Genomic DNA, 11,606 nt, shown 5'->3' on the forward strand with positions numbered 1-11,606 from the left:
AGCAGGGAAATGTCATTAAAATAAGCTTAAATTTTGGTCATTAGTGTTGAATTTGACTCTGGTACTGCAGTTTTACAAATAAATTAATCGGCTTCTACAGCGTAGCTTTAAGCATTGCAGGGTGTTTTAAAATCAAGCTGTGGTTGTAATCAGGTCAGGAGAAGAGAAATTGAGGTGACCCCACAGAACATTAAGTGTAACTTGCTTTATTTTTAATGATGTAAAAAATACGTTGTCTTTCTGGCGTAGTTAGCAGTATGATTGCATTCAAACTTTGTACATGCTGGTGTTCTGTGTTGATTGCTGCTTTCATTTATATATATTATTGTTTCCTGTTTTGATTATTGTTGAATTTCTTAACATCTTTGTTGATAAGTTTACCTGTTCCTGTCACTTCAGAGGCAAAGCAGCCAAGAGCTTCAACTGGCTTTGACTTGTATGTCAGCACAATGGTTTATTATGTTCCATTACTGGGGATTCCTCGTTGCTGGTGATGGGTGAGCCTGAAAAAACACAGCTTGACTTGCACATCACAGGGTGAGTTCTCTGAAAATACTTTCTGAAATAGTTATTTTTAAAGTGTGTGGTTTTGGTTTAGGTCCTTTTTTTCAGAACTGGGTTCTATTTTAGATCTGACCATCAGGGTGTTTTCCTCAAAATATGCACTTATCCACTATGTCCTATAGAATCTAGAGAGCTGTCAGGTTTATTGCGGTTTGGAGTGAACTAGTGTAATCCCAAATTATCAGATTGTTCAGGGTCTTGATTTTAACTTGAGAGCCTGATCCCACTTCAGCAGGGCATTGGACGATGTGAGATTCCTTCCAGCCTAAATCATTGTATGATAAGTAGTTTTTTTATGAAAAAAATAAAATGGAAGCAACTCGAACTTTTCTTTGGTTTATGTGTTGCAAGTATAGCAATTACATCTAGCATCTTCTGTTATGTTTCTGCAGGTCCTCTTCAGCCTGCTGTTCTGAAGACGGGGTTTCTGGCTGATCAGGAGTCTCGATTAGTAATTCAAGTTGGCTGGAGAATGGAAGGTGTTGAGTTTAAGGAAGAATGGCAAGATGAAGATTTTCCAAGGTTTTTAATTATCTTTTTCAAATAAAATTCATAACATGCAGAATAAACCAGCTCTTTATCTTCCTGGTGAACTAACACTCAATAATCTTGAGGTCATTTCCATTAATACAACAGTCTTACGTTGTACCGCATTCTTTTATGAGCTGGAAAGGGATGACACCATGTTCACGTAGAAGTTAAGTAATACAGGAGTGCCACTGTTAAGTTTTCAGTGTTACTAAAGTGAAAATGTGTTAAGTTTGGCTTTGTTTTCTGATGTAATCTTTTGCAACTACATTATTTGCGTATTTTTGCATGTATTGCATTGCTGGTGACTGAATGCCCAAATATTTCATTAAGCAAATTTTCTGAGCAGAAGTTTTAACAGTTAAGACTGTTAGTGATGCTTAGGCCTACAAAGAAACTAAACCAGCTGACTTCAGAGGCATTCTGTAATAACATGATTAAACTACTTCTGTAATGTATTTAATGACAAAGCAAGAATATGACAAGTTTTTTTTAAGGTTAACACACGCTAGTAGCAAGCAGTATTTTGGCATTTGTCACTTCAACAGATGGCTGCTTGAATGCTGTAAAGGAATTTTCTGCTACTTTGGTGCTTTGTTTACTGAAAGCCTGATCTTAGGCTACAAGTAAATTTAGTTCAGTATTATGCCACAGTGGTTTTTTTAAGCAGTGCGTAAGTCTAAATATTTTGCATTTAGCTGGCTGTTTAAAAAAAGTTTTGTAACAATATTTTCTCCTTCGTGTATCAGGCCCTTGCCAGAGGATGATCCTGTTGAGTCAGATATATTGGCTGCAGCTGGAACCGAAAGTGAAGCTGGTAAGAACATTCCACTCCTACTTAGATGGCTGTTTTAAAGCTCCATTTGGGCTTAGGGTGTTTCGGTGGTTCTTTTATTTGGGGTTGTTGTTGAGTTTTGGTTGTTTTTTTTTTTTTTAGCCAAGCTTGAAGAAACAGCATTCTAAATTACTTTTTTGTGTGCGAAGGTTATTGCAAACAGCTTGTCTAGAAAGAAAAGAGGCCTGGAATAAAATAGTCTTTATCCTCCCTATGAGCAGAGCTATCCAGATGATACTGGACAAAAATAAATTACTGCACTGACCCTCTGACCTGTGTTAAAATCTTGGTTCATTATTTGGCTCCTGTGCATTAGTTACGGCTACCTTTGTTTCACTCCAAATTTCAAACCTTTGTGGTCTTGTAACAACACTTCCTGTCAGAGGGGAAATAATACTCTTTTTTTAGTTTTAAAATTGTTTTGATCTTGTCTGTCTGCTCCAGTTGTGGCTCCATTTTCAGTGCTGGATCAGTCATTTCATTTTATTCCGTGCTTTCAACTGCTAAGTCATGCAAGTGTTTGCCATGTGTCTCAAAGCATGCTGTGTATTCGCCTAATAGTTTCTTTAATTTTCTGTCTTCACTGTTATCTGCCAGCCTTCTTCCTTTTTTTTTTTTCAGCTTGTATATTATGTTTCAGTTCATCAAAGATGGTGATGATGTTACCAGTACCTAACAAAAACAACGGCTAGGGACATGAATCTGTTGCATCATTTGCAAGACTTAATATAATATCTAGAACAACTTGTGGTACACTCCGATCTAGCTAGCATAGGTAATAGTTGCTTCGGTGGTGGCAGAACTTCAGATTTTTCTTCTGTAGGGAGTATGGTGGTTTGCCACTGTGATCAGAGTGCGCATGCCTCTGGATAAACTTAGTCTTGAGAGCTCAAGAACTTTGACCTTCAAGTGCTGTTCTTTTCACCCCGTGTTTAACTAGTATTCCAAAAATGTTTTAATCATGGGCATTGACTTAAAATGCATTGTAAGAAAGCACCGTGCTCTTCTGTCTTGTAAATCTGCTTATCTAAACTTGCTTTAGTTTGGAAAAGAAATTATTTGCTTTTTTAAATACAGAGGTTAATGGAACCAAAGTGAAGAAGAAACTAGTGGCTCCAGATATTAGCTTAACTTTGGATCAAGGTGAAGAATCTGTTTTGTCTGAGGACTTGGATGAGAGTGGGGAGATTGATTTGGATGATTTAGATACTCCTTCAGAAAACAGCAATGAGTTTGAATGGGAAGGTAAGTATTTTGTTACTTTTGTCTGACCTCAAATATTTCCGTTTTCTTATGTGCAGGTCAACAGTCTGACTCAGTGTTACAAGTGGAAAAATATAAAGGGAGTGATTAGATTAGAAATTGGAAATAGGGGCATTGAATTTTTAAAGAGCAAATCAGACCTCAAATGATTAATAAACAGGGAACAAAATACTAGCTCTAACTCCAGATAAACTTAGGTGAATGTCATTAAACACCTGTAAGACTCGAAGCCGTGGAAAATCTTCTCTGTTGCAGTTTTTTAAGAAACAAATGGGGGGAGAAAAAACCTCAAAGGTGTTTCACCTGTATTATAGGTCAGTTTTAAATAGAGGTGAACTGTACAAAGGGATATAGATTAGCTAGTCAGAAATGGATGAATTGCAAGCGATTGATGAATTCTCTGATATGATGAATTGTATTTAAGGTGGACTGAACAGTATTTTTAAAAATACTGAGTAACACCTTATCTCATAACTTACTGTGGTGAGCGCGGGAAAAGATCGGTAGTCTTAGAGTTTGTATGCTTTCTGGATTGACTGTAAGTGATAGAGTCTATGTGGTGTCAAGAATTCTGAAATGACTTGATAGGAAGTTAACTTAGCTATAGGCACACTAGTAATGATCTTAAAGTTAAGAAATTAATAGATGTTTCATCTTATTTTTGTATGCAAAACCTGGAGATTCTAACAAATTGTATTCGAGGTAAAAAAGCTCTGTGGAGGAGTTAAAGCACAATTTTTAAGGTTCAAGTTTAATTGTGTTTTAAGGCCCCTTTATGTAAAGCAAGAACTGTTGTGTTGGTCAAACAGTTAAGTTACAACTTACGTAAACTTCATGATTTAAGAATATCTCTAGTAAGTAAATTTGTAAATGCAGTTATTTTTTTAATTCTTGAAATAAAGTGATTTTAATTTCTGAGTAAAAGGAAACTCTCTTTTCACTGTTACATATGAAATACAACCCGTTCTTCATTCCAAGATAGCTTAGAAATGGAGAAAGAAACACTCTTTAGGGTAAGGGTGGGGTTGTTTTTTTAAATAGCTAAAGACATATTGCAGGTGAAGTTTTCATAACGGAGACAACGGGTTACCTATGTAAAATATTTTCATCGTTTTAGTGAAGAATTGGTACTTAAGGTTAGTTTTGCAATGACGCGAAGGAAATGTTCCAGATATTTGTGCCTTGTTTTTAAAAGTGGCTGAAAAGGGTTTCTGTCTTTTCTTCCTTTAATGCTGCTGCCTTCATTTTCCTGGAAGGATAGTTTCAATTAACAGCTTTGTCTTGGGAACAGACAACTAACTTGCAGTAGGTTTTTCTCGCTTTGGGTAAGGTCTATGCAACAAAGTCAAGAATCATAATCTATTTGGAGCAAATTGTTCTATAGATTGCTGTCAGCATAAATTTAATGTGTATTGATTGCACACACGTCAATTAGATTTAATTTCTAATAGATTTGCCTGCATGTCTGCTTGCAAGGTACTGTCAAAGTTTTAAATCACGCTTTTATGTAAATCTGTGATCAAGCGACCTGTGTAATTGTCACTGAGTTAACCACTTTGTCTATTTTGGTGAGATTCATCGAGGCCTGTGTTCTGAAAGCCTACAATTAAACAGGCTTCCTTCATGGATGGAAATTTGTCGTGCACTTTAACACAGAAAATTACAGTCTGTGGTAACTGGCAATGCAGGGTATTCTGGTAAAATATAAATGACACCCCTGAGATCCTATTTTGAAGTGACTGAAGACTATTAAATTACATTAGATAGCAAAGTGGTTAACCTGTGTTACAATTGGTTGTCACTGTACATAGTATTCACAATGGATCTTGAACATGTTTCATCTTTGGCAGATGATCTTCCAAAACCAAAAACTACTGATGTAATCAGGAAAGGATCACTTACGGAATACACTGCAGAAGAGGAGAAAGATGATGGGCGACGCTGGCGAATGTTTAGAATTGGAGAACAGGACCACAGAGTGGACATGAAGGCAATTGAACCGTATAAAAAAGTTATCAGTCATGGGGGTAAGGATTAGTGATGTGCTGAGGGGAACTGCTGAGCAGCTACTTCAGGCTGAATTGGGGTGGCACCAGAAGAGCTTTGGGCTTAGACTCATGTGATGATCCGTTTGTTGCACTGTTAAGGCGTATGGTTGATTTGATATTTGTCCCTGTTAAACTTAAGTTCCAAGCTGTACACGTGTTCAAATGAAGCTACTGACATGCACATACGGAATAAGATGTACTTACCTGTCCTACAATGTCAGTGCTACCAGTATGGTTTTTTGGGTTTGAGTGCTGAAAGCATTAACTGAACATCTATTAAGGCATGAATCAATTTAATAACTCTTCCCAACAGCCTGTGGAGGTTGTGGGAAGAAAAGTTGACTGTAGAAAATGTTACTAAATATACTGAGATTCTATACTGAAATGTCGATTGTAGGTAAAGCATTTCATTTACATTAACTTCAGCTATTTCTTTAGAAGTAGATAAACTTGAAAAAAAAAATAGAGAGTTTTTCTGTAACTCTATGAATCTGTCCATAGAGAATAGATGTTCGTAAGTTTCTTCAAGGAAAATAATGAAAAAGCTTACTGAATGTGCTTGACTTTGTGTAAATGTAGTCAATGTGAAGTCACCTTTGTCACCGCTGCTGCTTTTTTCTTTGGCTTTAGGTTATTATGGTGATGGGTTAAATGCCATTGTTGTGTTTGCTGTTTGCTTTATGCCTGAAAGCAGCCAGCCTAACTACAGATACCTAATGGACAATCTATTTAAGTAAGTCATTATGTATCTCTGAATACTGTCTTAATTTCATGTTGTGAAACTTAGCATTTCAGTGTAAGGACAATTACTTCTTTCTCTCCATTAATGGAGCTTTTTATAATCGAGAGAGGGAAAGGTTACAAATAGAGTAACCGTATCTGCTTCCAGGGGAAGGAAAAAAGATTATTAGATGTTGCTTTAATATCCACAGAACTTCACTTGGAAATTTTCTTTGTCTCTGCAGATACGTAATTGGCACTTTAGAGCTGTTAGTAGCAGAGAACTATATGATAGTTTACCTGAATGGTGCAACAACACGGAGGAAAATGCCGAGTTTAGGTTGGCTTAGGAAATGTTACCAGCAAATTGATAGAAGGTAAGAAGCTCTGCAGTGTTTCTTATAATATTCACGTGGTCAGTGATACATGTTTTTAGGAGAAACTGCTGTTTAATGTGCTGTCTGGTACCTACTCATTAATATTTAATGAAGCAAATTGCTTGGTGTATCGAAAAGCTCTTCCTAAGTTAGACAACGTGGAGTAATGGTATAGGCATCCTTGTTTTGTTTTTTTCTGTGGTGAGGTTTTTTTAGTGAAGGTGATAGTGTTAGAATACCAAATACTATTACCACGTAGAATTATCCTCAAACCTTCATGTGTTAATATAAGGTAATAAAGGGGTCCTTTGTGAAGCACTTCATCATTAGGTGTGTTAAAAGATTCAAAGAAACCTCTCTTCGGAATGTTATTTCTTTATCATTGTTGTCAAACTGATGCTATATCCTAAATTTTGACTGTACAGTCATGGTATTTTTTTCTTCTGGATGATGGTAACTTCTACTAGTGGAATGTTAGAATACTAGATTTGTTACAGTTGTGTGTACACAATCATTCTTTTTATGTAGTTAAAAAACCTCACTGTCATGCTGCCTTTTTGTTCTAGTAATTATGTCTGCTGTTTGAATTCTTCAGGTTAAGGAAAAATCTGAAATCATTAATCATAGTTCATCCTTCTTGGTTCATCAGAACACTTCTGGCCATCACAAAGCCTTTTATTAGGTAATATGCTGGAAGCTATTACTTTTTTTTAAATTAAATCCTAACAACTGTTTACTTCAAACTTGAAGAACTGTTTTAGTATTGACTTACTGAAAATTTAAGTTGTAACTGTACCCTGCATTTGTTCTTCCACAGCTCAAAATTCAGCCAAAAAATTAGGTATGTCTTTACCCTGGCAGAACTAGCTGAACTCATCCCCATGGAATACGTTGGCATCCCAGAATGCATAAAACAGTACGTTTTATTATTTGAATGTGTTCTATGCTGATCATGTTGTAGAACTGATATATATTGTGTTCAGTGATTAGTTTGAATGTAATACTTTGCATTTAATAAACTATAATTTAACTCGGATCATTGCTGTCTCCAGGAGGAGTATCCATGTTTGACCACGTTGCTGACTACAGTTAGATGTGAAGTAGCATGGATAGTCAAAATGCTAATGCCTTATGTAATTACCAATTTACGGTGTGCGAATTAACTCTTCTAGAGACAAGGCCTCATTCCGTGCCCCTCAGGATGCTAAATGGGCTTGTCAGTGAGAAGTTCTGGGTGTGCTGATGCTGAAGTTATTTACAGTTCATATTATTCATATTCATATTATTCATATTCATATTATTGACACTGTTCATGCTAAAATGTGGAAGAAGTGGTGAAATATCACTTGGGTTGGCATTTTACTTAAAAGAAGAGCTGTGGTGGAAAAATGCTGAACCCCTACTCAACAATTCCAAAACTACTTCTGTGAAGAGGTGAAGGCATCCTTGGTTTTCTCCTCTTCCTTCCCCTCGGGATATAAATAACCACTTTAATGTCAGCACAACTCTGATCTCAAATATGATGATGATCTTTTTGTCAAGAGCGTTTGTGGGTGCAGTAACATGAACTTGGGTCCTAAAAAAGCCAGATGAAAATACTAACAATTCTGATGATAAATTGAAGAGCCTGTTAGAGGTATGGCATACAAAACCTCTAGAATATGCATCGCAGTAGTTTTCACAAACTGGGAACTCCATAAGGAAAGATGGCATAGTCTTGCTGTGTGGGTAGGACACATCCAAGTTGGATAAATCCACAACTCCCCTCTGCCCCTCCCCCAAATGGCAGTAAACATTATTGCAGTAAACATTCTTCTGGCATCAGTCAGATAATGTTGTTCCTCCCCACCCCGTGACAATGCCGAAACAGTCTTGTGTTACCTTTAGAATATTTTTTTGTTACTGGAACTTTCGAAGGATGTGTCATTGCAAGTGTTGAAAGGCTTCGTTCTGTACTGATGAACCATTAACTGTTCTGCAAAGGCTGAACATGGTAGGCTTATGGAGTTAATTCTCAGACTTTTGTGGAGGATTAAATCTGGCTTCAAACTCTTACGAATACAGACTTTAAATTTTAGTGATGATGTTAATACTGTACAAGAAATTGTATTGAAATCATGTGCTATGTCATAGTAATTAAATCTTAATCAGTCTTGTTTAATGCTTATAGATGTTGGAGGTATAATATATTTTTTCTTAATTATATCAGTTTCAAATCTTGGTATGCTTCTACAAACTGTATTGACAAATATGCAGCTTGTGTTGAATTGGCCTTCATATGTTATATTTACTGAAATCAAACTTTTCCTCACCAAGGTATGAAGAAGAAAAGTTTAGAAAGAAACTGAAAAGGTATATTCATATTTTGATTAGGGTTGCATCTAGATAAGATGATTTGCACTGCAACTAACTCCCAGTTGATTGGCTTGCATAAAGGAATAAGCATTTGTAAATAGAAACATGCACTAGTGACTAAATTTTTATGTATGAAAGTAACTACACTGCCTGCAAGTACAGTGTATCATCTAAAAACTCACCCTGGATGTTCAAACATCTGTGAATAGCCTCTATTACTCTCTTACAAGAGATGCTGACTTTTAAGGGGATACATGGACTTGCAACTGAATCTCCAAGAGGCAAAAGTCGTGCTTCAGTATGAATAGATTGTTTCACTGTTTCTAATGAGTGAAGGAAGAGCTGGTTTTAGGTGCTAAGCTGTAGCTATGCATCAGCAGAGATGCAACTCCGGAAGAAGTTCTAATGTTGAATCTTGTATTTGAAGTTTTTGGTATCCACTACCTTTTTAGTTGTTAGCTTGCACAAATGCAATCCAAATCAGTATTTTTAGTGCTGTTTGTATTTGCAGTGCCCATGTTCCTTGCTAATAAACATTGGATTTTCCTTTTGTTAGTTTTCAGTTTTCTGCTAACTATTCAAGCTATTCCAGCAGCTGACGAAATTTTTTGAACAGTTATTTTTTCACTCTCACTAACAAATGTACTGCAAGGTTTTGCTACTAACTTTGCTTTTCAAATTTCTCTTCCCGTGTGTGCATAACTTGTCTAAATTGGGTAATGGACATAGAGGAACAGGGAGATTAAAATAAAAGGAATTTAAATTCTTTCTGAAAGCTAGAAGGTAAAGCTAGTGACAAGTGTTGAATGTTCTCTAGGAATTATTTCAATTAAGTGGTAATTTTGCAGTGTGTAACCTGAAGTACTAAGCCTGTCAAATTTAAGAAACCCTTCCAGTACATATGGAACAACAGTTCTGCTTGATTCGTTCTTTCGCAAGGACCCATTTTTGCAAGGCCCATTGTATTCAGGATGTAAATGTGAGACATGCAAACAGTAATGTAAACACTTTCAAAAATCTCCTGTACAACAAGCACTTTTTAGCATCCCTGCTGATACACTTAGCACCTTTGTAAGAAGTAGATTGTTCCTGTGTGACACTTACGTATAGAGGATTGCTCACAGGCACTATTTGATACTGAGACTTTAATCTTGAAAGCAGTTGTAGGCATTATTATAGTGGAGAGAAAAGAGATGTGTTGAATTTTAGTTACTAGATTTGCTGAGGATGGTGGTGGGAAGTCTTTGGCTATGTGTAAGAGTCACCTTGGAAGCTAGAATATGGTACCCTCCTGGCTTTACATTGCCAGCTGTCTGTTTATGAGTAGCTTGATTGCATTAGCTTACCATATTTTCTTACATTTTCTGTGATGTCTCATCAAAACATGCTTTTCTATGATACTGCAGTGCTGTTACTTTCTTGGCTTAATTACTGTAACATTGAAGGTAATTCTGTGCTTATTCTGCAGTGTATGGATTCATCAAAGCAGTAGTGCTTGATGGTATTGTCATGTTACGTGTAAACTTGTATTGCTGCTTGCATTCATTAATAAAAGCACAGAACCTGCTTTTTTCTTACAGTCAAATTCCATTTGTGCTTTTGAAATGCTTCCTTTCAAATGCTCTAGTTATTTAAATGGTTTTTTAATTTCAATTATTTCTAGGGGAAGGTAGGAATACATAGATTTTTTTTTAAAAAGCATTGTGACTGCATTCCATAGAAGTCTTTATTTAGTAAAACTTTTTCCATGTAAAATCTTTGTCTTTCTGCTAAGATTAATAGTTTTTGCTTAATATACAAGCTAAACTACTTATTAACATAGTTTTAACTTTACTGCTTTCTTTGCTAAGCAGAGTTGACCAAGAGCTGAATGGAAAGCAAGAGCAGAAAAGTGAACAGTAAGTTTGGAGTCCAAACAAGCCTGAAGAATATGCAGATGGAATGATGCTAATTTTGCTCCATTTACAATGCATTCTCTCTGTGTGTATATATCATATAAGCTGTTGCAAAAGGTGCTTAATTCCTCTGGACTAGCACACAATGGACTGCTTACTGCTGTACTGGTTTGTCCTGACTTTAATAGCTGTGTTTATGTAATCGTTTTATACTGCTAAATGTCAAAGAACCCAATGTTTTCAGAGGATGTTCTTGCAGTTGTTTATCTAAATGATGCATGTTCTTCAGTAAAATATTTATATACCTAAATGTTAAAGGAAAAGAGATAATATATATTTTTATGACTGAGCAATATATTTTGTATACCTGCTGAAGAAATTCATTTGCAGGTAGACAAGGCCCTAAGTTACTACTTGTTCCTGTATAAATCTGTTTTGCTGTAAATGGTCAAGTGCATTTCTTTCTTTGTTACACAAACCTTAATTTGTTTGGATGTTAACAATCACATAATGTACTTTTTCATGAATGTGGAGATCCTTGTTTTTGTTCACGTACCTAATACAAGCAGTACTCATTTACCTCACTAGAATGAGCTTGAGCTTTGTCTTTTAGTCCATGTTTCAGAATGCAGAACCGCAGTTCTGTGAACTTCAGTCTGTTGGCCAAAGGGTTTGAGCCTGAGCCACAACAGAATCTGAACTGTTTGAAGGACTAGTAAGATATCAGACCTTTCTCAGTTTAAGTTACGGCTAAGTTAGATTCTGCTTCAGTAAATCCAGGCTCTCTCAGCTACCAGTAGGAAAGGAGTTCATTGCAGTTTTCTTGGATAAATATCGGTTGTCACCAGGAGGAACTCTGGACATAGAGCAGAGCTGGGGAGTGGCAGAGATATTCTAGCCATCATAGCGTTTGCAGAGGTATGGGGAGTCTTAATGCTACCTGTTTCATCCTTGTAGATGAAACGTCCATTTCCAAAGTTCTTAGTTTGGCACATGATACCAGCACTAATTCCACTTAACA

The 11,606-nt window shown here is 36.3% G+C and overlaps 1 protein-coding gene across 1 annotated transcript; it reads left to right on the forward strand.

The window, feature by feature from the left end:
• The first annotated feature begins 1,036 nt into the window (after positions 1-1,036).
• BNIP2 (BCL2/adenovirus E1B 19kDa interacting protein 2) lies at positions 1,037-11,145 on the forward strand. Its single transcript, XM_010134615.1, has 11 exons — positions 1,037-1,086; positions 1,842-1,909; positions 2,694-2,702; positions 3,005-3,172; positions 5,041-5,217; positions 5,869-5,971; positions 6,204-6,335; positions 6,931-7,017; positions 7,153-7,251; positions 8,652-8,687; positions 10,544-11,145. Exons 1-11 carry the CDS (start codon positions 1,037-1,039, stop codon positions 10,590-10,592), a joined length of 978 nt encoding a protein of 325 aa, XP_010132917.1. The 3' UTR covers positions 10,593-11,145.
• Positions 11,146-11,606: the final 461 nt, after the last annotated feature.

Source organism: Buceros rhinoceros, unplaced genomic scaffold (genome assembly GCF_000710305.1).
Source record: "Buceros rhinoceros silvestris isolate BGI_N320 unplaced genomic scaffold, ASM71030v1 scaffold15184, whole genome shotgun sequence".
Classification (NCBI taxonomy): Eukaryota; Metazoa; Chordata; class Aves; order Bucerotiformes; family Bucerotidae; genus Buceros; species Buceros rhinoceros.